A 26,307-nucleotide genomic window follows, 5' to 3' on the forward strand; every position below is an offset into this window, starting at 1 on the left:
GGATTTCTGCATTCGCTGGTAAAATGTCCCGTTGGGGTAGCTCCATCAGCAACGAGAAAGCAGACGGCTGGGTAGGTATTTGAAGGCTGGCGAACGGTAAGAACTTGTCAGGATTTTCTGATTGGGCTGTGGTGATATTTCCCTCGCTCTCTCTCTCCCTTCCCCTCCTTCCAGACCGCTCCGTGATATTAATAGAATTTAACTAGCTATGGGATTCTCATAATCAGCCACATTCATTAACTGTCAACAATCCGGATCGGGCGTCTGCAGCTGATCTGCTTGACCTTTTAGGTCTCTAACAATGCAAAGTATTTTGCCTTTGGAAACTACTCAGAACAGGTTACTCTGGGGGGTTTATGCATTATTTTTTGAATACTTAATAGTTTTTTTTTTATTGTCCTTCCTTCTCTAGTACCTTGGTAGGATTATTTATTTATTTATTTGTTTGTTTGTTTGTTTGTTTGTTTACTTACTTACTTACTTACTTACCTACCTACCTACCTACCTACCTACCTACCTACCTACCTCTATCTATCTATCTATCTATCTATCTATCTATCTATCTATCTATCTATCTATCTATCTATCTATCTTTCTCTATCTATCTATCTATCTATCTATCTATCTATCTATCTATCTATCTATCTATCTATCTATCTATCTATCTATCTATCTATCTATCTATTAGATTTGTATGCCGCCCCTCTCCGTAGACTCAGGGCGGCTCACAACACAATAAAACAGTTCATGACAAATCTAATAATTTACAATTTAAAATATTTTTAAAAAGCCCATTATTAAAAAGACATACATACAAACATACCATACATAAATTATATAGGCTTGGGGGAAATATCTCAGTCCCCCCGTGCCTGACGACAAAGGTGGGTTTTGAGAAGTTTACGAAAGGCAAGGAGGGTAGGGGCAGTTCTAATCTCTGGGGGGAGCTGGTTCCAGAGAGTCGGGGCCACCACAGAGAAGGCTCTTCCCCTGGGGCCCGCCAACCGACATTGTTTAGTTGACGGGACCAGGAGAAGGCCCCCTCTGTGGGACCTAATCAGTCGCTGGGATTCGTGCGGCAGAAGGCGGTCTCGGAAATATTCTGGTCCGATGCCATGAAGGGCTTTATAGGTCATAACCAACACTAATTACTTTTAAAATAGGAAACAATGTAAGTTTTTAACCCAAAAACGCTTTAATCATTTTAATCATGATCAAGAACGGAACTTTTATAGCAATTGAAGAAAATCGAGCTACCTGCCCCATTTGTTATCAGACTAAACCTTGTGGGTTGAGTACGAAACCTTAAAATGTTATTGTGCTCCTCAACAAATAATGCTGTCTATCATTTGTCCTTGTTGTGGCTATTCAAATAATGGGATTTGATCGACTGAAAAAGAGTCCAAGCGCCTATTTGAAAACTTGCCTTGATTGGTAAACTAATCCCAGTCCCATCCAATCATATGACCTTTAAACCACGCCTGGTCACATGATTGTCAAGCCACTCCCGCCTGGTCACAATCGCTGGCAAGCCACTCCCACCCTGTCGCATGATGCTCAAGCCACACCCACCAAAGAAACCATGGCCACAGTGTGGCAGTAAAAATTTTGGCAGCCCATCACTGATGGGGTAAGTGGTGTATTTCTACGGAGAGGGGCGGCATACAAATCTAATAAATAATAATAATAAATAATAATTAGGGGCTGGCTGGTGTCAGGTTTAGGGAGGGGCAGCTTATCTTTGAGATATACAACCATAAGCAAGGCCAAACATTTACGCCGCCAAGCAAGACTTTGGAGTGAAGGGGATTTTGCTCTGTTTTATGACTTCTCTTGCCGCTAAGTGAATCACTGCAGCTGTTACGTTAGTAACATCTGTTACTGCAGTTGTTCAGCGACCCCAGGATATAAATACGAATTGCTTGCCAAGGATCCCACAGAGTTGGCCTTCTCCGGGTCCCGTCGACTAAGCAATGTCGTTTGGCGGGACCCAGGAGAAGAGCCTTCTCTGTGGCAGCCCCGGCCCTCTGGAACCAGCTCCCCCCAGATATCAGAGTTGCCCCCACCTTCCTCGCCTTTCGCAAGCTCCTTAAAACCCACCTCTGTCGTCAGGCATGGGGGAATTGAATTTTTTTCCCTTCCCCCTAGGCTTTTAGAATTTATACATGGTATGCTTGTTTGTATGAGTGGTTCTTTAAATTGGGGTTTTTAGACTGTTTTAATATTAGATTTGTTTACATTGTCTTTTTATACGGTTGTTAGCCGCCCCGAGTCTTTGGAGAGGGGCGGCATACAAATCTAATAAATAAATAAACAAACAAACAAACAAACAAAAAGCAAAAAAGCAAGCAAGCAAACAAACAAACAAACAAACAAACAAACAAATAAATAATACAATCTGAAGACTGAGTCACTGAGGGTGAGGAAGCTGTCACGGCTGTGTGAAAAACATTTGTGAGTCCTCCCCCCTCCCGGGACGTTGTCACTGGAACGGTCACAAAGGGAACAGTTATAAGTCAAGGAGTACCTTTAATTGAATTTTGGATGGCTCTGTGCTACGTCCTGAACTCTTTCCCCCGCCCGATGAACTTCCTGCACCCTCTGGAGCTCTCAAATTGGCCCCACTTGCAAGGAAATAGAATTTCCCCATTGTTTCATTTTAAAAATGGGGGGGAAAAAATTAACATATATATTCAAATCCTAGCTGTTGTCACAAGCAGTGCCCCGATTTCTCAAACTGTTTCCTTCCCTTTTTGACTTCCTTGTTCTAGGAGCGAGGATCGTAGTCTCTAGCAGATGGGTGATGGGTGGTTTTTTTTCCTTTTTAATTTTTTCTATTTTGCCGTAAATTTTATTAATTTTCTTGTATTTACATCTTAATATTTTCAGGTAAATCGACATCCATACAATTACATTCATAATAATACATTGTATAGTTTTATACATCGTATATATTATTTTGTGTTGTCTTTTCTCTTTTCCGTCTCCTATTAACTTTTGTGCCTTTTTTTTTTTGCATCTATTTGTACCATTTAATCCAGGTGTTATAATAATCCAAGTCTTTTTCTAGCTTTGTCCATTTCTGTGCAATCGTAGTTTTTTTAATAACCTCCTTTTCCAAGGGAATCTGAGGATCTTTCCATCGTTGTGCATGTGTAGTATTAAATGCTTAATATTTTGGGGATGTGATTCCCCCCCCCCCATTCCTAGTAGAAAAAGTACCAGGGTGAATTCAGTTTCAGTATTGGTCATTTCCTGCAACCATTTGTGGGTTTTAGATGAGGTCATTCTTGGAGTTTCCAGCTTTTGTCTGTTGTTGGGTATTACATTTCAATCCTTTCTCTGGCTTCTCTTTCTCCCCACCCTTTCTGAGCCCTGGACCAAACAAAAATATAAAATAAAATAAGCAAGGACCTTTTGCAAACTGCTCTCTCCTAGTGCCATCTCTTAGCAGGAGAGCAAGGTTCCACCAGAACGATCTATATGGAGAGGACATTCACTACATGTTCTGCCTGACTGGCTCAGGCAATGCGTAATAGTCCAAGGAAAAGAAATCAAACACACACGTGCTCTGCTAATCAGCAAACTTGTATTAAACAAACAAAAAAGGGTTACTCAAAACAGTTCTTAGTGTCCAAAAAACAATGATAGTGCAAGGCTTACTTCGGCCGCATACAAAAACACAGGAAAAAACAAACAAAGACAACCTGGAATGAGCAAAGACATTTCAGGAGTCCTTTTGAATCTTTGGAGCAAACAGCAAGTCCCAGAGTTTTCACCTCCCACTTGTCTGAAAAAGCTGTGTTGAAAACTCCAATGGCACGGAACAGAAACTTCAGAGCAGGAACCACAAAATAACACAGATAAACAGCCACAGTTTGCCTTGGGCCTTTGTTCCCTTTTATCCCTTTAGCCCTCATTAAGGAAACCACACCCAGCCCTCAGTATAAGAACCACACCCAGCCCAGGTGCTCCTATAATGACTTGTAATACTCCTTAAAGTGATCCCTTCTCTGCATAGCTCTTCTGCTACGCAGATCAATATATTGATCTGCAGAAGAACCCAGGGAGGAAAGACTGTCTGAGGGACTGCATGCCAAATCCCCTGAGCTGTCTGCTGAATCCTGTGTACCAGTGGCCTCGTCCTCCTGGCTGTCTGCCACGTCATCCTGGCTGTCAGCCAGGCTTTCGCATTCAGTGTGTGCCGCGTATCTCCCATCTGTGGGAGCAACGGCTGGCCCAGGCCCAAACACAACACTACATACCCAAAATCAACCAGGTGAAACATTGAAGAAACTCTAGTCTAGAGAAAAGAAGGACTGGGTGGGGTGGGGTGGAGGGGTGACATGATAGCAGTATTCCAGTATTTGAGGAACTTAACAACCAGATTACTAACATTACAATGGCAGTGATTCGCTTAACAACTGCGGCAAGAAAGGTTGTAAAAACAGGGCAAAAATCACTGAACCAATTCCTCACTTAGCCACCTATATTTTGGGCTCAATTGTGGTCAAAAGTCGAGGGCTCTGTCTAGATGTTTCCTGTGATTGTTTACCCTTTTAGGACATAGAAGTGGCTCCAGTGCAGAACCTGTTCCAGGGAGACGCTGCCTTCTTCATCATCGCTTAAGATCTTCCACCATGAAAGTTCTTCTGAGCTTATTTTCCATTTCTCTGCTTCTTTCTCCCGGTAAGAAACATCTGGTAATGCTTCAACAGCTGGGCAAACATCTGTCAGATTATGAAGGCAGGCCTAAGCAGATCTAGTTACGTCATGAAAACCCTTTGCAAGATACGCCCGCTTTTACCTGGGACTTTCCAGAATTCCCCAAGTAGCGTAGCTCAGACCTGTGTTTGTGTAGACAACAACAGAAGAAGCATGAGTATTGCCGTGGGGGAATCGGAGAAGTTTAGAAGACACCTCACCCCACAACTCCCTGGGGAGTAAGAGGGAGGAAGTGGAAAACCCAGATGGATTTGCAAGATTCCAGGGCAGGTATTCCTTGACTTAACTCCCACCCATCGAGGCTATTATGCTGACTAGTATAAATAGGTAGTAGTAGTGGTGAAATCCAAATGTACTTAATACTGGTTCTGTGGGTGTGGCTTAGTGGACATAGCTTGATGGGCATGGCAGGGGAACAATATGGCAAAATCTGCAATATACTAAGTCTGCACTACTATTACTACTAGTTTTTTTCCCATCATTCCTATCACCCATTTACTCCCACTTATGACTGTATGACTGTAACTTGTTGCTTTGATCCTTATGATTTTAATGAATATTGATTGTTTCCTCATTGCTTATTTGACCCATATGACAATCATTAAGTGTTGTACGTCATGATTCTTGACAAATGTATCTTTTTCTTTTATGTACACTGAGAGCATAAGCACCAAAGACAAATTTCTTGTGTGTGCAATCACACTTGGCCAATATAGAATTCTATTCTATTCTATTCTATTCTATTCTATTCTATTCTATTCTATTCTATTCTATTCTACTCTACTCTACTCTACTCTACCCTACTCTACCCTACCCTACCCTACCCTACTCTATTCTACTCTACTCTACTCTACTCTACCCTACCCTACCCTACCCTATTCTATTCTATTCTAAGTCTCCATTCCTACCCCACTCTCATGGCAACTGGAGATGGTATTTGCTGGTTCTCTAAACAACTCAAAGTTTCCACTACCAGTTCTCCAGAACCTGTCAGAACCTGTTGGATTTCACTCCTGGATAGTAGTGAACACAGTCACTAGAGGACCTAAGAAAAGATACAGGGGAAGGGAAGGAGCAAAACCAGTTATGGGAAGACTTCTACAGTCTTACTCAAGGCAGCATCCCACCTGTTCTGCCGGTGTGTCCCAACAGCCCGTAATTACAGAGTAATTAGTCCAAAAAGACATATACCACATGATAGAAGGGAAACCAAAAGTCTTTATCAACAGAAAAGCAGAAAAAAAAATCCCTTTTTAAATGTCAAAGGGATTTTCTGGTACACACAAGGCACAGGTTAAATGCAATCCAATTTCTCACCCAGTAACTGGGAAATTGAGTCCAATTCCAAAGTCGAGAAAGTCTACACAGTCTTGAACAGGGAAACAGCAAAACCATGATCTTGACGAAACTATGAAATAGATAAACTTCCACAAAGCTAAAGCAGCACACTGCTCTTTTTATCTATAGCATTAATTACAGCAGCCCCACCCAACCACAGGTGGCCTCACTTATCTCCTATAATCATCCTTCAGTTGTTCTCTCCTATGCATCACTCTATGCATGTGTGGGTCCATCATAAGTTCTTGTTCAGAATCCAGGGATGATAAGGATGATTGATCTCCTCCTGGGCTGTCTGCCAAACTCCCCTCTTCCCTGCCACTCACACTTCCTTTGTCAGAGGAGCCTTCGTCGGGAGATTCTATTGGAAGAAAAATAGGCCTGTGGCATGTGGATGTTTTCCCCACATCCACCTCCACATTCCTTGGGGCAGGAGCTGGGCCAGAGCCAACCACAACACCACCCAAGAAGGGAGCAGGAAGCAAATGAAAGAGGAGAGCCAAGTTACCCTCAATCCCGGCACAATGTCCATCTCCAGCTTGATCTTTCATTAGAGATGACCAGCAAAGGTCATGATGACCAGAACTTGACTGTAAAAAATATGACTTTAACAATCGAGCTGTCGAAGCATGGAACTCATTACCGGACTCAGTGATGTCAACCCCTAACCCCCAACATTTTCCCCTTAGACTATCCACGATTGACCTCTCCAGGTTCCTAAGAGGTCAGTAAGGGGCATGCATAAGTGCACCAGTGTGCCTTCCGTCCCCTGTCCAATTGTCTCTCCTTTATCTCATATATCTTTTCTTCCTTTCATATATCTTCTCCTCTATTTTTATATCTTTTCTTCTATCCTTTTCTTTATATATATTACTACATGTCTATTCTCTTCAATATTAAGATGTTACACCAACACTCCGCAGTCTGCATTGGTTGCCAATCAATTTCCGGTCACAATTCAAAGTGTTGGTTATGACCTATAAAGCCCTTCATGGCATCGGACCAGAATATCTCCAGGACCACCTTCTGCCGCACGAATCCCAGCAACTGGTTAGGTCCCACAGTGTTGGCCTTCTCCGGGTCCCTTCGACTAAGCATTGTCGTTTGGCGGGACCCAGGAGAAGAGCCTTCTCTGTGGTGGCCCCGACCCTCTGGAACCAGCTCCCCCCAGATATCAGAGTTGCCCCCACCCTCCTTGCCTTTCGCAAGCTCCTTAAAACCCACCTCTGTCATCAGGCATGGGGGAATTGAGACTCTCCCTTCCCCCTAGGCTTATAAAATTTATGCATGGTATGCTTTTATGTATGAGCGGTTCCTTAAATTGGGGGTTTTTAGATTATTTTTAATATTATATTTGTTTACATTGTCTTTTTATATTGTTGTTAGCCGCCCCGAGTCTTCGGAGAGGGGCGGCATACAAATCTAATAAATAAATAAATAGTTTAGATTAGATTAGATTAGATTTATTGGATTTATATGCCGCCTCTCTCCGAAAACTCGGGGCGGCTCACAATATGTATTGTGTATTGGACAAATAAATAAATAAATTAAATTAAATAGACCAGGAAGGGCAGACTTGATGCCTCACAAATAGCCAGAACTTTGACTTGGCTTGCAATACCCCTGAAAGATCAGAACTGAAGATGTCACTAAAGCCAATACTTGTTTATTAGCTTTTTTCAACACCCAAGAAAGCACAAGATACAAGAAGCTTCCTGATACGTCAACTTCAGTTGAGGGGCTGGTGAAACTTCATACCGAAGACTCTAATACATCAACAATACATCCATCTCTTGGTGAGTACTGACTCTCATTTGACTGGAGGGCCGGGCATAACTAGAGGTTATAACCAGAGGTTACAAAACTTTTGCCAGACCCATCCTCGAATACAGGTCATCTGTTTGGAACCCATATCGCATCTCAGACATTAACACCCTTGAAAATGTCCAAAGATACTTCACCAGAAGAGCCCTTCACTCCTCCACTCGAAACAGAATACCCTACGAGACTAGACTTTCAATCCTGGGCCTAGTAAGCTTAGAACTAAGATGCCTTAAACAAGATCTAAGTATTGCCCACAAGATCATATGCTGCAACATCCTGCCTGTCGGCGACTACTTCAGCTTCAACCACAACAACACAAGAGCACACAACAGATTTAAACTTAATATTAACCGCTCCCAACTTGACTGTAAAAAATACGACTTTAGTAATTGAGTTGTCGAAGCATGGAACTCATTACCGGACTCCATAGTGTCATCCCCAAACCCCCAACACTTTACCCTTAGATCAACTACGGTTGACCTCTCCAGATTCCTAAGAGGTCAGTAAGGGGCGAGTACAAGTGCACTAGAGTGCCTTCCGTCCCCTGTCCTATTGCTCTCCTATATCTCCTATACCTTTCTTCTAGTCCTATATCTCTTCTATTCTTTCATTGATATGTTCTATTACTATATCTTCTTTTCTATTCTTTCTTAGATATATTTTACTATGAGTATCTCCTCTATAACCTTCATCATGTATTTTACTATGTGTGTATATAGATATATACCCACTAAAACCTTCATTGTGTATTGGACAAAATAAATAAATAAAATAAATAAATAATAGATTTCTGCAGGACAATGTATCATCTTAATCTGTTGGTATGGTCCAGCAAAGCCCTTGAATTCAGTGATGGGCTCCTATGGGTGGTCAGGTATGCAGAACTGGTAGAAAAGTTTTGAATTTTTTTCTTTTTTCTCCCTTCTGGGCTCTGGGCATGTTTATCCTATCACAATAAATGAGGTTGAATGTGTATAATTTTAGAAGAGCTGTGCGTGCATTTGTGTACATACACATTCAATTTATATAGTAGATAATGTATACTTTTGTGGGCCTGTGTGTAATATGTATGTACACACATGGCATATATACATTGAATTAATTTGTATATTTTGGATATTCAGAAAAAGTAAATAGATAGGGAAATTGTATCTCTTTGAGGCGAGGAGAGGCCAGGCACCCTAACCCTAACCTTTGACTTCAGTGATGTCAAGTTGGCCACCTTTAAGCCAGTCACATGGCCTTTAAGCCACCCCCATGTCACATGATCATCAAGCCACTCCCACGCATAGTTCCCTCTAAGCTGAGCAGTGAGCAATTGCTCACTTAAAAATCATCATCAACTCAGAGTTTTCCAAACCTGCCCAGAAGCCGAGAGGGAAAGAGTGAGAGGGAAGGAGAGAGAGAGGAAGAGAGGAAGAGAGAGAAACAGATAGAAAAAAGAGAGGAAGGAAAAAAGAAAGAAAAAGAATGGGAGTAAGGAAGAGAGAAAGAAAATCAAAATCTAGTTTGAAACTAGCTCAACTATTTAAGTGGCATTTTGATATTGATAGAGTTGCCCTATTATGAGCTCACTGTTATAGACACACAGGACAGTATTTTATTTTGAAATTCTCTGAGGCAAAACAGGGTGGGTTTATTTATTTATTTGTTTGTTTGTTTGTTTGTTTGTTTGTTTGTTTGTTTGTTTATTTATTTATTTATTTATTTATTTATTTATTTATTTATTATTTCTGTGCTGCCCAGTCCCAAAGGGACTGCTGCTCAGACACTATACTTTTCCGCCCACCCAAAAGAAAATTAGAGGGAACACTGCTCCCACCTGGTCACATGGCCAGCAAGCCACACCCACAAAATATGCCACACCCACAGTATGGTTGTAAAAGTTTTTGCAGTCCTTCTCTGCCAATAATAATAATAATAATAATAATAATAATAATAATAATAATAATAATAATAATAATTTATTCATTCATTCATTCATTCATTCATTCATTCATTCATTCATTCATTCATTAGATTTGTATGCCGCCCCTCTCCGAAGACTCGGGGCGGCATTGTATGGGTCCAGGATATTTGAGGAATCATCTTACCCTAGTGCAGGAGTGAGCAAAATTGGCTCTTCTATGATATGTGGACATCAACACCCAGAATTCCTGAGCTAACATGATAGGCTCAGGAATTCTGGGAGTTGAAGTCCACAAGTCATAGAAGAGCCAATTTTGCCTCCCCTTGCCTAAATGGGACTGGGCTACCCTGCTCATTCTGGCAGAAGGGGTCTACTGCATTAGCCAAGGAATTTCAGTTGGCAGGGTCTAAAAAAAAATCAATTTTTTTGTCCCAGCCCCCCTCCCCTCCTCTGGAATATCTTGCTTGGGACACGAGATCCAACCGCCACACTTATCAATAAATCTTCATTTAAAGTTCCAATGAAGTTTTAATCAGTGAACTGAAAATTAAAGTTAGGACATTTTTTAATTTCTCGTGACGAAACCCAGCTCTTCCTCACCTACTTAAGGAATTAACCCATTTTCTGAATTGACCCCCCCCCCCCCGTGTAATTATAAATGTTAACCCGGAAGTCTGAGTTCATATAACAGGCTAAGCCTAATGTACACAGACATGGAGAAACCCACCAAATCAAAGGCTAGCACGTGGTAGCGTGTTTTCCCCAAAATAAGACCCTGTTTTATATTTTTTTGAACCTTGAAATAAGCACTTGACCTTACTATATCTTATAGAAACATAGCAGACTCATGGCAGAAAAAGACCTCGTGGTCCATCTAGTCTGCCCTTATACTATTTCCTGTATATTATCTTACAATGGATATATGTTTATCCCAGGCATGTTTGAATTCAGTTACTGTGGATTTACCAGCCACGTCTGCTGGAAGTTTGTTCCAAGGATCTACTACTCTTTCAGTGAAATAATATTTTCTCACATTACTTCTAATCTTTCCCCCAACTAACTTCAGATTGTGTCCCCTTGTTCTTGTGTTCACTTTCCTATTAAAAACACTTCCCTCCTGGACCTTATTTAACCCTTTAACATATTTAAATGTTTTGATCATGTCCCCGCTTTTCCTTCGGTCCTCCAGACTAGACAGATTGAGTTCATGAAGTCTTTCCTGATACGTTTTATGCTTAAGACCTTCCACCATTCTTATAGCCCGTCTTTGGACCCGTTCAATTTTGTCCATATCTTTTTGTAGGTGAGGTCTCCAGAACTGAACACAGTACTCCAAATGTCTCTGTATAAGGGGATCACAATCTCCCTCTTCCTGCTTGTTATACCTCTAGCTATGCAGCCAAGCATCCTACTTGCTTTTCCTACTGCCCGACCACACTGCTCATTTTGGGGAAAACAGGGTATCCTTCTGTCCATTCATCCATCCATCCATCCATCCATCCATCTCTATGTTTCTTTCTATCTATCTGTCTATCTGTCTATCTGTCTGTCTTTCTTTCTTTCTTTCTTTCTTTCTTTCTATCCATCTCCATCCATCTCCCTCCCTCCCTCCCTTCCTTTCTTCCTCCCTTCCTTTTCCCCAAAATAAGATCCCGTTTTATACTTTTTTGAACCCCGAAATAAGCACTCAGCCTTATTGCCATGCACTCAAAAGTCCAATTGGGCTTATCAGGGGATATCTTAATTTGGGGAAAACAGGGGTATGAATATAGTCACCAGACCTTTAAGCGACCCCATGGATAACATGGCTGAAATATCTGTCCTGCGAGATGATGGGCCATTTCACTTTTTCAGGTATCACCGTGGAGTGCGAAGTATGTTTTGGCACAGGAAAAACTTGCCAAAGTGAGAAAGAAAGGTGTGAGCCAGATGAGAACATCTGTCTCATCGAACTGACAGAAACCTCCAAAGGTGAGTGAAAGGTGCAGCAGTAGGTAAGCAGACCTTTTGATGATGATAATGATAATGATAATGATAATGATAATGATAATGATAATGATAATGATAATGATAATGATAATGATAATGATAATGATAATGATAATGATAATGATAATGATAATGATAATGATAATGATAATGATAATCATGTAATATGCATAATTTTTTTCAGTTCAATTTTCATATCATTGTGTGCAGAAATGTTCAGACTACTTTCCAAGTGAAAAAAGTTTTCAAATTGACCAAACATAAGCACTTCAAATGAAGAAATTTCAGTCCGGGTCAGGGTGACCTGGGAACAGTACTTTTTTTTGACTTTTTCTTTTTCCAACAAGAAAGAACCCCCCCCCCCCCCCCCAAAAAAAAATTCTTATAGAGAGAACCCCTGAAATGACGAAAAGTCATGAAATTTCAAGTTTCTGATATGCACGTTTCTTCAACATTCCGTGGCTTGCATTGTCTGCCGATCAGTTTCCGGTCACAATTCAAAGTGTTGGTCATGACCTTTAAAGCCCTACATGGCAATGGACCAGAGTACCTCCACACGAATCCCAGCGATGGACCAGATTACCTCCACACGAATCCCAGCGACCGATAAGGTCCCACAGAGTTGGCCTTCTCCGGGTCCCCTCGACTAAACAATGTCGTTTGACGGGCCCCAGGGGAAGAGCCTTCTCTGTGGCGGCCCCGGCCCTCTGGAACCAACTCCCCCCGGAGATTAGAACTGCCCCCACCCTCCCTGTCTTTCGTAAACTACTCAAGACTCATTTATACCGCCAGGCATGGGGGAGTTGAGATAGCTCTTCCCCCTAGGCCATTGCAACTTATGCATGGTATGTTTGTGTGTATGTTTGGTTTTAGTTATTTTTTATTATTGGATTGTACATGTTGTGTTTATTGTTGTTGTTAGCCACCCCGAGTCTACGGAGAGGGGCAGCATACAAATCCAATAAATTATTATTATTATTATTATTATTATTATTATTATTATTATTATTATTATTATTACAGCTTTGAGATCCTTAGTCACAAAAGGAGTCCCACGAAAGCTTTCTTTGTGCACTGCTAAGCTAGGTGAAGACCTAAACACCACCATTGATGAAATCTTTTCTCTTGGCAGGAGGAAAAAACGTGTCAAAAATAGGCAAGGGCTGCTATTTCTCAGAGAACTGTACCTCTGCGTCCATTTGGGTGACCTTTGGACAAGGAGAATTCTTCCGTAAAAGCACCCTCTGTTGCTCAGGAGAAGACTGCAGAGAAGATTTCCTTCCACGTAGGTGTCTTCTTCGTTTCCTCGGCCAGTAATCTGCATTAAGTGAAGGGCTGCAAAAAAATTTATTACCACACTGTATGGGTGGATTATTTTGTGGGTGTGACCGTGGAGATAATGCATCAGACGCAAGTATGAGGACCAGTTGTAAGTTACGTTTTTCCAGTGCCATTGTAGCTTGGAACGGTCTCTCTCTTTTTAAAAAAAAATATATTTTTATTGGTTTTGCACATAGAGTTACCTAAGAATAGAATAGAATAGAATTTTTATTGGCCAAGTGTGATTGGACACACAAGGAATTTGTCTTGGTGCATATGCTCTCAGCGTACATAAAATAAAATATACATTTGTCAAGAATTGTGTGGTACAACACTTAATGATTGTCATAGGGGTCAAATAAGCAATGAAGAAGCAATATTAATAAAAAATCTTAGGATATAAGCAACAAGTTACAGTCACACAGTCAACATGGGAGGAAATGGGTGAAAGGAATGATGAGAAAAACTAGTAGAATAGAAGTGCAGATTTAGTAGAAAGTCTGACAGTGTTGAGGGAATTATTTGTTTAGTAGAGTGATGGCGTTCGGAAAAAACTGTTCTTGTGTCTAGTTGTCTTGGTGTGCAGTGCTCTGTAGCGACGTTTTGAGGGTAGGAGTTGAAACAATTTGTGTCCAGGATGTGAGGGGTCAGTAAATATTTTCCCCGCCCTCTTTTTGACTCGTGCAGTATACAGGTCCTCAATGGAAGGCAGATTGGCAGCAATTGTTTTTTCTGCAGTTCTGATTATCCTCTGGAGTCTGTGTCGATCCTGTTGGGTTGCAGCACCAAACCAGACAGTTATAGAGGTGCAGATGACAGACTCAATGATTCCTCTGTAGAACTGTATCAGCAGCTCCTTGGGCAGTTTGAGCTTCCTGAGCTGGCGCAGAAAGAACATTCTTTGTTGTGCTTTTTTGATGATGTTTTTGATGTTAGGTGACCATTTTAGGTCTTGAGATATGATAGAACCTAGAAATTTGAAGGTCTCTACTGTTGATACTGTGTTGTCTAGTATTAATTTCCTTGGCTCTACTTTGCATTTGTTATTATTAAAAGAGTGATTGGAGTTTATTTTTTACATTTTCGTCAAAGAAAATGCTTGGACCGGTCTCTAAATGAATAGCTGTAAGTCAAGGACTGTGTATATTAAAAATGCAGGAGAAGAATGGAGAACATCTATGGATGACAAATGCCTAGAGAGGCCTAGAAAACGAATGGAACTAACGATCCCAAGAGAGTTGTTTGTTTTTGAATACGAATGCTCTAATTTAATTAATTTGGCTTTTTTTTTTCAGGGCCACCAAAAAATATGACACCCAATGGAAAGCGCTGTCCAGCCTGCTATTCTGAATTGGAGCCATGTCCAGGGAGGGATGTTGAGTGCACTGGATCTGAAAATTACTGCCTGGATATGTTTGGGCTTAACTATTCTGGTAATTCTGAGGTTATATTATGAATATGTTCACACATCATCTTAAAACATATTGACCCTTGGACACAACAATTCACACTTGGAATACTGCATTGAGTTTTGGTCGCCACGATGCAAAAAGGATATTGAGATTGTAGGAAGAGTGCAGAGAAGAGCGACAAAGATGATTAGGGGACTGGAGGCTAAAACACATGAAGAACAGTTGCAGGAACTGGGCATGGTTAGTTTAATGAAAAGAAGGACCAGGGGAGACGTGATAGCAGTGTTCCAATATCTCAGGGGTTGCCACAAAGAAGAAGGAGTCAACCTATTCTCCAAAGCACCTGAGGATAGAACAAGAAGCAATGGGTGGAAACTAAACAAGGAGAGAAGAAACTTAGAACTAAGGAGAAATTTCCTGAGAGTTAGAACAATTAATCAGTGTAACAACTTATTTATTATTTATTTATTTATTATTTGGATTTGTATGCTGCCCCTCTCCGCAAACTTGGGGCGGCTCACAACAAGACACAGCACATCATGGCAATCCAAATAGATTTAAAATATTTAAAAAGATTTAAAAAGAACCCCATTTACTAACAAACACACATACAAATGTACCATATATAAATTGAACATGCCCGGGGGAGGTGTTTCAGTTCCCCCATGCCTGACGACAAAGGTGGGTTTTAAGGAGTTTACGGAAGGCAGGGAGAGTAGGGGCAGTCCTAATCTCTGGGGGGAGTAGGTTCCAGAGGGCCGGGGCCGCCACAGAGAAGGCTCTTCCCCTGGGGCCCGCCAACCGACATTGTTTAGTTGACGGGACCCGGAGAAGGCCCACTCTGTGGGACCTAATCGGTCGCTGGGATTTATGTGGCAGAAGGCGGTCCCGGAGATATTCTGGTCCGATGCCATGAAGGGCTTTATAGGTCATAACCAACACTTTGAATTGTGACCGGAAATTGATCAGCAACCAATGCACACTGCGGAGTGTTAGAGTAACATGGGCATACTTAGGGAAGCCCATGATTGCTCTCGCAGCTGCATTCTGCACGATCTGAAGTTTCCGAACACTTTTCAAAGGTAGCCGCATGTAGAGAGCATTACAGTTGTCGAACCTGTTGTTGTTGTTGTTGTTGTTGTTGTTACTACTACTACTACTACTACTACTACTACTACTACTACTACTACTACTGTATTGATCACCACACTATAAAAAAGAGGTTGAGAGACACCAGTGATGAAATGCTCCTGGTTCGCTTGTGCCTATCGGTCGTTGGGGAGCCGGTTGCGAAGGGAGTGCAAGGTTTGGCCCAGAGGCCCAGATGCCACCATTTTGGCTCTTTTACCTTCTGAGCATGTGCAAGGATTCTGCGCATGCACAAAGAGTAAAAGACTCCAATGGCGGTGCCCGGGCAGGTGGGTGGAGCTTCGTGTTCCCTTGGCATCTCGCTCTCTTATGATTGACAAGCACGAGTGAACCAGGAGTGTTCCACCTATAGTTGAGACTCTGGGAAAAAGTGGAGAGGGCAGCAGTCAAGATGATTATATATATTGGGGTTCTTTTTAAACTTTTTTAAATATTTAAATTTATTTGGATTTGTTACAATTTGTTTATGCCTTGTTGTGAGCCGCCCCGAGTCCGCGGAGAGGGGCGGCATACAAATCTAAATAATAAATAAATAATAAATAAATAAATTATGGTACTGGAGGCTAAAACATATAAAGAATGGTTGCAGGAACTGGGCATGCCTAGTTTATTTTATTTTATTTATTCATTTGTCCAATACACAATACATATGGAAGAGAATAGACATGAAGTAATATATATAAAGATAATATGTAAAAATAGAGGAGAAGATATATGAAAGGAAGAAAATATATATGATATATGAGATAAAGCAAAGACAATTGGACAGGGGACGAAAGGCACACTAGTGCACTTATGTACGCCCCTTACTGACCTCTTAGAAACCTGGAGAGGTCAATCGTGGATAGTCTAAGGGAGAAATGTTGGGGGTTAGGGGTTGACACTATTGAGTCCAGTAATGAGTTCCACGCTTCGACAACTCGATTGTTAAAGTCATATTTTTTACAGTCAAGTTTGGAGCGGTTAATATTAAATTTGAATCTGTTGCGTGCTCTTGTGTTGTTGCGGTTGAAGCTGAAGTTGTCATTGACCGGTAGGACGTTGCAGCATATGATCTTGTGGGCAATACTTAAATCGTGTTTTAGGCGCCGTAGTTCTAAGCATTCTAGACCCAGGATTGTTAGTCTATTTTCGTAGGGTATTCTGTTTCGAGTGGAGGAGTGAAGGGCTCTTCTGGTGAAATATCTTTGGACATTTTCAAGGGTGTTGAGGTCCGAGATGTGGTATGGGTTCCAGACAGATGAGCTGTATTCAAGGATGGGTCTGGCAAAAGTTTTGTAGGCTCTTGTAAGTAGTGTGAGATTGCTGGAGCAGAAGCTACGTAGGATCAGGTTAACAACTCTAGAAGTCTTTTTGGCGATATTGTTGCAGTGGGCTTTAGCACTTTTAGCACAGTTTAGTGAAGAGAATGACCAGGCGTGCCCATACCCATAATGCAACGACAGATCCTACCGGAAGTTTGTTTCCGAACTTGCGGTAGGCCCGTTGTGTTCGTTTTTTATCATCCTCAGGCTCTGGAGGCTTTCCTGAAGCTTGGCGAGGGTGAAAACAGCCTCCCCTTACCCTTTGGAATGCCAAAACCCAGCTGGCCAGTACTGGAGCTGACAGGGTAATGCCTCACGTGCCCTCAGATATGGCTCTGAGTCGCGCCTGTGGCACGCATGCTGTAGGTTCACCATTACAGGACCATCTCTTCCCCCGTACCTCCCAGAGACCAATTAGAGCACACAGAGTCGGCCTCCTCCAGGTCCTGTCAGCCACACAATGTAGACTGGCGGGACATCGGGGCAGGGCCTTCTCTGTTGCCGCCCCAGCTCTTTGGAATCCCCCCCCCCGATGGTCCGTACCGCTCCCATCCTGCTGGGTTTTCGCAAAGACATGGCTATGCCGGTAGGCCTGGGGGCCCTAAATTAACAAACAGCTTGACCACGGGTTATAATTATGATTGTGGATGAATGGTATATATGTATATGTTGTGGAGTTGTCCTAATATGAGTTTTAGCTAGGGTTTAAGTATTAGATTCTCATTTTGGACTTCTTTTTATTGTTGTTGTAATTCTATTTTATAATTTAATATTGCTGTAAGCCAACCTGAATGCTTCGGGATTGGGCGGCATAGAAGACTAACTAACTAACTAACTAACTAACTAACTAACTAACTAACTAACTAACTAACTAACTAACTAACTAACTAACTGGGCAGCATAGAAGACTAACTAACTAACTAACTAACTAACTAACTAACTAACTAACTAACTGGGCAGCATAGAAGACTGACTGACTGACTGACTGACTGACTGACTAACTGACTAACTAACTAACTAACTAACTAACTAACTAACTAACTAACTAACTAACTAACTAACTAACTAACTAACTAACTAAATTAACTGTTTGTTAATTTAGGGCCCACGTTTCCACAACACTCTGTGGGCTGCACTGGCTGCCGATCAGTTTCCAGTCACAATTCAAAGTGTTGGTAATGACCTTTAAAGCCCTACATGGCAATGGACTGCCTTCTACCGCACAAATCCCAGCGGCCGATAAGGTCCCACAGAGTTGGCCTTCTCTGGGTCCCGTCGACCAAACAATGTCGTTTGGTGGGCCCCAGGGAAAGAGCTTTCTCTGTGGCGGCCCCGGCCCTCTGGAATCAACTCCCCTCGGAGATTAGAACGGCCCCCACCCTCCTTGTCTTTCGCAAGTTACTCAAGACCCACCTATATCGCCAGGCATGGGGGAACTAAGACATCTCCCCAGGCTGCTTATATTTCACATTTGGTGTGCATGTGCTGTATGGTTTTTAAATTGTTGGGGTTTTTATATATTTTATTATTAGATTTGTTCCATTGTTATACTGTTTTTTATTGCTGTTGTGAGCCGCCCCGAGTCTTCGGAGAGGGGCGGCATACAAATCTAATAAATTATATAAGTAAGTAAGTAAGTAAGTAAGTAAGTAAGTAAGTAAGTAAGTAAGTAAGTAAGTAAGTAAGTAAGTAAATAAGTAAATAAATAAATAAATAAAAAACGGCCTTAGGTCACCATCATCTTAGCTCTGTGTGACTTTCCTTCTTGTTTGTCTTATTTAGAAAATAACATCACTATCCAAGGTTGCACCACGGAGTCCATCTGCAAGGCTTTACTCTCTGGAATAGTGAACTTGTTTGATGGGAATACCATCTTTTGCCAACCAGCCAGCCAGGGGTCCCAGCTGACAGGAGGTCTCTTCCTTTCTCTCGCTGCATACCTGCTGACCAATGTCCTCTTATGATGCCCCTCTTGGGAAAAAAAAACAGCCATTAAAAGATTCTGAATTTGGCCATGTGCCCTTCTCTGGGTTGAAATATTCTGGAGCTTGAGCTACCAAAGTTTCCATTTTGGGGTTTTTCCTTTGTTGCATTGGTTCTAGACCTTCGTCGCCAGTGTTTAGTTCACGAAATAACGGAGGGCACATTGTAGCCTTGAACTGTTTATTTAAGTTCTGCTGAAACGGACCTCAAGTAACAAATTGTAACGGCAAGACAAGAAGTACGGAAAAGACAAAACAACACGACTGGCGGCTCTTTTAAAAAAGTTTTTCCTTGGAGGCGTGGCTTTGACAGCCGCTTGAATTTCCCGGCCGCGTATTGTCCAATCCGCAGCCGGTATGCAGATAGGGGTATATTTGCATACACAACAGGTGCCTTGTTTCTCCTTCTCAGAAAGAAGAACATGGACCATGGATCTTGGAGTTCACTTGCTCAGTTTTCTCTCTTGCTGACCAGCACAAGGCCCCCAGAGGACATGCTGGGACTTGAATTTGGACCCTCTTTTTAACGTGCTAAGTCATGAGTACACAGACACAACATTTCTCCTGGGAAATGCCCGTGCTTTAATAGACATGTGCTAGATAGAGCAGCCATCCAAGGTCCTCAAACCAGGGCAATCTTCTTTGACTTAGGGTTTGGTCTCCAGAGGATGGGATGGGACTTCTACAGACTTACCACCCGTGTGTAGACGCTGCTGCTAAGTTTGGCGAGACCAGTCTGGTACTGCACTAAGGAGGTGGAGAGCTCTGTATTTCTCCTCCAAAGCAACCTCCTGAAGATTTGCACAACTTAATCAGGGATGGCTCCTAAATCTCATTGCTACCACTTCGCACACATGCAGGCGCAGAAGTGTTCCGGGTGGGTGGGTGGAGCCTCCTTCCGCTACCGCTATTGGTTCGTAGAACTGTACCCAGTAATGGACTGCTGGTTACGCGGACCGATGCACAGGTCCAGTTGGAAAAATGGAAGCTGCGCGCATAGCTATGCGTCTCCAACTTACGCACGCATGCCCCTGTGTCAGATTAGTCTTGATGTGCATGTGCAGAAGCCAAATCTCACACCAACGGGCACCCCCACGCACCGGTGACATGCAGAGATTAGTACCGAAGATGAGCGGCTCTTCACTGAGTATACCATACGGGTAGCAACCCACCTCTGAATTTAACGCTTAAATCTGGGATCTGCTACCAGATTAATGTATAGAGTAATGGTGGTGTTCCCGTGACAAGTCTAATCAGGTCAGCTGACAATATGTTAGGCTTAGTTAATTTTTAAACCTTGGTTTCTGGATGCATATGAAGTTTGATGTGATGTACGAAGCCAGGCTGGTTTCATTAAATATTGTTCCAGTTTCGTGCAATCACGCTATTGCAAATATTGTGCAAATTCTATGGGTTTACAGTACGGTGGTACCCCTACCTACAAACTCCTCTACTTACGAACTTTTCTAGATAAGAACCAGGTGTTCAAAATTTTTTTGGCCTCTTCTCAAGAACCATTTTCCACTTACAAACCTGAGCCTCCAAAACTGTAATCGGAAAAGGCAGGGAGAAGCCTCCGTGGGTCCTCTCTAGGAATCTCCTGGGAGGAAACGGGACCGGAAAAGACAGGGAGAAGCCTCCGTGGGGCCTCTCTAGGAATCTCCTGGGAGGAAACGGGGCCGGAAAAGGCAGGGAGAAGCCTCTGTGGGGCCTCTCTAGGAATCTCCTGGGGGAAAACAGGGCTGGAAAAGGCAGGGAGAAGCCTCTGTGGGACCTCTCTAGGAATCTCCTGGGAGGAAAGAGGGCCAGAAAAGGCAGGTCTGTAAAGGGCGTGCATAAGCGCACCACTATGCATTACCGTCCCTGTCCTATTGTCTTCTTTTGTTATTTTTTATCATTACTTATCTAATGTTTTATTTGTACAAATTACCACCCTATAATTGTTTGACAAAATAAATAAATAAATAGAAATAAAATATCAGTGATGGCGAACCTGTGGCACATGTGCCACAGGTGGCACGCGAAGCCATATCTGCTGGCACGCAAGTCGTTGCCCTAGCTCAGCTCCAATGTGCATGTGTGTGCCGGCCAGCTGATTTTTGGTTTGCACAGAGGCTCAGAACTGCTGGGTGTGTAGGGCCCCCTGGGTGGACATGGTCAGATCATGCAGAATGCAGCTGCGAGAGCAATCATGGGATTTCCTAGACATGCCCATGTCACATCTACACTCCGCAATCTGCATTGGTTGCTGATCAGTTTCCGGTCACAATTCAAAGTGTTAATTATGACCTATAAAGCCCTTCATGGCATCGGACCAGAATACCTTCAGGACCATCTTCTGCCGCACGAATCCCAGCGACCGATTAGGTCCCGCAGAGTTGGCCTTCTCCGGGTCCCGTCGACAAAACAATATCGTCTGGCGGGACTCAGGGGAAGAGCCTTCTCTGTGGCGGCCCCAGCCCTCTGGAATCAACTCCCCTCGGATATCAGGACCGCCCCCACCCTCCTTGCCTTTCGCAAACTCCTAAAAGCCCACCTTTGCCCGCCCGGCATGGGGAAATTGATTCCCCTGGGCCGCTCCGTTTTATGTATGGTTTGTTTGGGTTGCATGGATGTTTTTAATCAAGGGTTTTTAACTGTTCTGCTTTTTATAAAAAAAATCATTGGATTTGTATTTTGCGTTTTTACTGTGAGCCGCTCCGTGTCTTCGGAGAGAGGCGACATACAAATCTAATAAATAAATGGTCAGCTTGACACCACCCGATGTTTTCTCTTTGCTTTGGGCAGACCAGGCTGAAGCGATGCAGGCCACCTCCTCACGTCTTAAAGTGGTTGAGAAACCTTCTTGTGTCTGTTTTGAAAAATGCAAACAGCAATTGTTAAAGAAGAGCCTTGCACCTCCTTGGGTTAACAATGAAAAAAGGAACAAGGCCCAGGGACTTTTGGAGAGCCAGCAAAATGTTTTCAGTTTCCTTCCTACTTTGGTGCTCAGTTTTACTTTTGGCATCCACTCTAAAAGAACAAGGAGGGCTTACACCTCCAAAGACGGGCTACAAGACTGGTGGAAGGTCTTAAGCATAAAACGTATCAGGAAAGACTTAATGAACCCAATCTGTAGAGTCTGGAAGACAGAAGGAAAAGGGGGGGGGGGGACATGATCGAAACATTTAAATATGTCAAAGGGTTAAATAAGGTCCAGGAGGGAAGTGTTTTCGATAGAAAAGTGAACACGAGAACAAGGGGACACAATCTGAAGTTAGTTGGGGAAAAGATCAAAAGCAACATGAGAAAATATTAGTAGTAGATGTTGGAACAAACTTCCAGCAGACGTGGTTGGTAAATCCACAGTAACTGAATTTAAACATGCCTGGGATAAACATATATCCATTGTAAGATGAAATACAGGAAATAGTATAAGGGCAGACTGGATGGACCATGAGGTCTTTTTCTGCCGTCAGTCTTCTATGTTTCTATGTTTTGCATATTTCATCCCTAAATAAAAATTACTTATTTATTGCACCTAATGGCTTTTAGTGTTTTGTTGTTGCTGTTGTTTCCTGGAAGGTTTCTAAAAAAAAAAAAATCTTTTAAATGCAAGAAAGCAGGCTGTGTAATTCTTAACAGCATCTGAACTCGTTTTCTCTTTGGCAGGCTATTTATTCCAAGATTAAATGACATTAGGGCCGTGATGTAGGGGAGGGAAGTTTGGTTGTGGAATTTTATAACCCACACAAAATACTTTGCTGATTAGAAGGGACAAGAAATGAATCTAAGCCAGCATTTTCCTACCGTAGTTTTATTGTGTTGGTTATGACCTATAAAGCCCGACATGGCATCGGACCAGAATATCTCCGAGACCGCCTTCTGCCGCACGAATCCCAGCAACCGATTAAATCCCACAGAGTCAGCCTTCTCCGGGTTCCGTCTACAAAACAATGCTGCTTGGTGGGACCCAGGGGAAGAGCCTTCTCTGTGGTGGCCCCGGACCTCTGGAATCAGCTCCCCCCAGAGATTAGGACTGTCTTCCGCAAACTCTTGAAAACCCACCTATGTCGCCAGGCATGGGGCAATTAATTCCCCCAGCTGTCCCACGTTATGAATTGTGTGGTTGTTTTTAATAAGGGTTTCTTAATATGTTCTGGTTTTAATATTGGATTTGTAAATTGTACTGTTGTTGGAAGCCGCCCCAAGTCCTTGGAGAGGGGCGGCATACAAATCGAATAAATAAAATAAATGAATAAAATTGTATTAAAACAGGGGAGGGCTGCTGCCTGAACAGAGGGTGGGGGAGCAAAAATGAAGCCCCCCCCCCGAGCATCCAATTTGCACTGAAAGATGTTGAAAGAAAATGCAGGGCGTCCTGCATAAGCCATGCACACAGTGTGGTAGTAAAAAAAAATGGTAGCCTTTCACTGTATTAAAGCCACTTCCACATCTCTTATCTGTAAGACAGGAAAAGAGGGTAAAAGAAAGATAATGTATAAAATTAATAGAAAATTTTAGAGGAGGAGAGATAAAAGCCTCCACTGACGGGGTAACAAGAAAAGAAAAGTTTATATATGATTGATTTTAAGCATTGCTGTTGTGTTTATAACTATATATTGTTCTACTTTATGGTGGAGAAAATAAAAATCTTATACCGAAAGTTGAAGAACAATGCCAGATTAAGGAAAGATTCTTGTCTACAATATTTCGGTTTTTTGGGATGTTTTCCAACTCAACCATGTTCAATTCTCTGGCGCTAGAATATTTTATTATTTTATTTTATTTTAATTTATTTATTTTGTCCAATACATAATACACATTGAAGAGAAAGGTATGTAATAATATAAGTAAAGAAAAGAATAGAAGAAAAAATATAAAAGTATAGGTGAACATATTTGAAAGGAGGAAAAGATAAATGAGATCAGGAGAGACAATTGGACAGGGGACGGAAGGCACACTGGTGCACACTGGCCCCTTACTGACCTCTAAGGAACCTGGAGAGGTCAATCGTGGATAGTCTAAGGGAAAAATGTTTGGGGTTAGGGGTTGACACTACTGAGTCAGGTAATGAGTTCCACGCTTCGACAGCTTGGTTGCTGAAGTCATATTTTTTACAGTCAAGCTTGGAGCGGTTAATGTTAAGTTTGAATCTGTTGCGTGCTCTTGTGTTGATGCAGTTGAAGCTGAAATAGTCATTGACAGGTAGAACGTTGCAGCATATGATCTTGTGGGCAATACTTAGATCGTGTTTTAGGCGACGTAGTTCTAAGCTTTCTAGACCTAGGGTTGATAGTCTGCTTTCGTAGGGTATTCTGTTTCGAGTGGAGGAGTGAAGGGCTATTCTTCTTTGGACATTTTCAAGGGTGTTGATGTCTGAGATGTGGTATGGGTTCCAGACAGATGAACTGTATTCAAGGATGGGTCTGGCAAAAGTTTTGTAGGCTCTGGTGAGTAGTGTGAGATTGCCGGAGCAGAAGCTGCGTAGGATCAGGTTAACAACTCTAGAAGCCTTTTTGGCGATATTGTTGCAGTGGGCTTTAGCACTTAGGTCGTTCGATATTAGTATTCCAAGGTCTTTTACTGAGTGGGGTTTGGCTGTGAGATTTTGTTTATTCAGTTGATATATGAGGTTCGGATTCTTTAGAGGTTTCCCACCCTCTATCCAGTCTTCAGATCAGTGATTTCTTTTTTTTGTCCACTCCAAACTTGGCAACTTTAAGTTCCCAGAAATTCCCAGCCAGCAATTTAGCGATCCAGGGATTTGAAATTGTCATAGCCAATCCCTAGTTTTCCAAGCTTGCGCAAGACATTTGAGAATACAATGGTATCTCAGTTGCAAATAGTCCCAGATATTGCTGGCTATTTACATTCATTCCAATCTGATTACAATGTAGGTCCAAAGTCAGAAGAGAATAAAGGAGGTGCAGGCAGTACAGTGATCCCTCGATTTTCGCGATCTCGATCTTCGCGAAACGCTACATCGCGATTTTTCAAAAAATAATAAATTAAAAATACCAAGAGTCACTTCTCTGTCTCTTTCTCTTTCTTTCCTGTCATTCTCTGCTTCAATCATTTCCTCATTTCTCTTTTTTTCTCCCCTTTTTTCTATCATTTCTCTCTCTCTTCCTTCCACTCTTCTCTCTCTCTCTTTCTTCCTCTCTCTCACTGTCTTCCTTCCTTTCTCATCTTTCTTTCTCTCTCTCTTTCTCTATCTTGCTTCTTCCTCTCTCACACTCTCTTCCTCCCTCTCTCATCTCTTTCTTTCCTTCTCTCTCTTTCTCTATCTCTCCCCCTCTTGCTCTCGAGCGGCAAACGGCGGCCGGGCGGGCGAACAGGCAAGCGGCAAACGGCAGACAGGTGAGCGGCAAACGGCGGACAGGCGAGTGGCAAACGGGGGACAGGCGAGCGGCAAACGGGGGACAGGCGAGCGGCAAACGGCGGCCGGGCGGGCAGGTGAACGGACAAGCGACGAACGAGCGGCGGGCGGGCGAAAGGACGAGCGACGAACGGACGAACGAGCGGCAGGCGGGCGAAAGGACGAGCTATCTAATACTGTATTAGTCGCTCCCCGGCTCCTCCATCTGCGCATGCGCGGCCATTGAAAAAAGGGCGCGCATGCGCAGATGGTGTTTTTACTTCCGCACCACTATATCGCGAAAAATCGAGTATCGCGAGGGGTCTTGGAACGTAACCCTCGTGATACTCGAGGGATCACTGTAATGTGTTGCTGCCCACACAGGTGGGTGGGTGGGGGCAGAAACAGTGGGTGTAGTAAGTTTATGCACTATTTATTGCATACTTAATATATTGTCCTTCCTTCTCTAGTACTTTAGGATAATCCCTAATTACTTTTTAAAAAGAAATAAATAGTATGTTTTTACCAATAATAATAATAATAATAATAATAATAATAATAATAATAATAATAATAATAATAATAATAATAATTTATTAGATTTGTATGCAGCCCCTCTCCGCAGACTCGGGGCTTTAATCATTTTAATCATTATTTAGAACTGAACATTTATAGCAATTAAAGAAAATTGAGCTGCTTGCCTAATCTGTTATCATACTGAACCTTGTGGCTTCAGTAGAAAACCTTAAAATGTTACCATGCTCATCAACAAATAATGCTATCATTTGTCCTTTTTGTGGCTGTTCCAATAATGGGGCTTAATCAACTGAAAAAGAGTCCAGGCACCTATTTGAAAACTTATCCTGGTTGGTAAGCCACTCCTGCCTAGTCACATGACTTTTAAGCCCCTGCCCACCCCGTCATATGATTATCAAGCCACTCCCACCTGGTTACATCGCTGGTAAGCCACTCCTACCTGTATCATCTCTTTCCTGTAGTTCCAGTGTCAGCTTAT

General features: G+C 42.4%; 1 protein-coding gene across 2 annotated transcripts in view; it reads left to right on the forward strand.

Annotated features, from left to right (window-relative positions):
• Positions 1-20,928, forward strand: part of LOC139174057 (phospholipase A2 inhibitor and Ly6/PLAUR domain-containing protein-like) — a 21,281-nt gene extending 353 nt beyond the window's left edge. The window contains exons 1-7 of one of the 2 annotated variants that reach the window (XM_070764105.1): positions 1-96; positions 4,564-4,689; positions 7,737-7,859; positions 11,651-11,767; positions 12,918-13,070; positions 14,401-14,538; positions 18,753-20,928. The exon at positions 1-96 is cut by the window's left edge and continues 353 nt beyond it. In XM_070764105.1, coding sequence (XP_070620206.1) covers positions 4,641-4,689; positions 7,737-7,859; positions 11,651-11,767; positions 12,918-13,070; positions 14,401-14,538; positions 18,753-18,934 — 762 coding nt within the window. In that variant the 5' untranslated portion in view covers positions 1-96; positions 4,564-4,640 and the 3' untranslated portion in view covers positions 18,935-20,928. The remainder of the gene's footprint in view (positions 97-4,563; positions 4,690-7,736; positions 7,860-11,650; positions 11,768-12,917; positions 13,071-14,400; positions 14,539-18,752) is intronic. The other variant, XM_070764106.1, reaches the window with a different exon arrangement.
• Positions 20,929-26,307: the final 5,379 nt, after the last annotated feature.

This window comes from Erythrolamprus reginae, chromosome 11 (genome assembly GCF_031021105.1).
Source record: "Erythrolamprus reginae isolate rEryReg1 chromosome 11, rEryReg1.hap1, whole genome shotgun sequence".
Classification (NCBI taxonomy): Eukaryota; Metazoa; Chordata; class Lepidosauria; order Squamata; family Dipsadidae; genus Erythrolamprus; species Erythrolamprus reginae.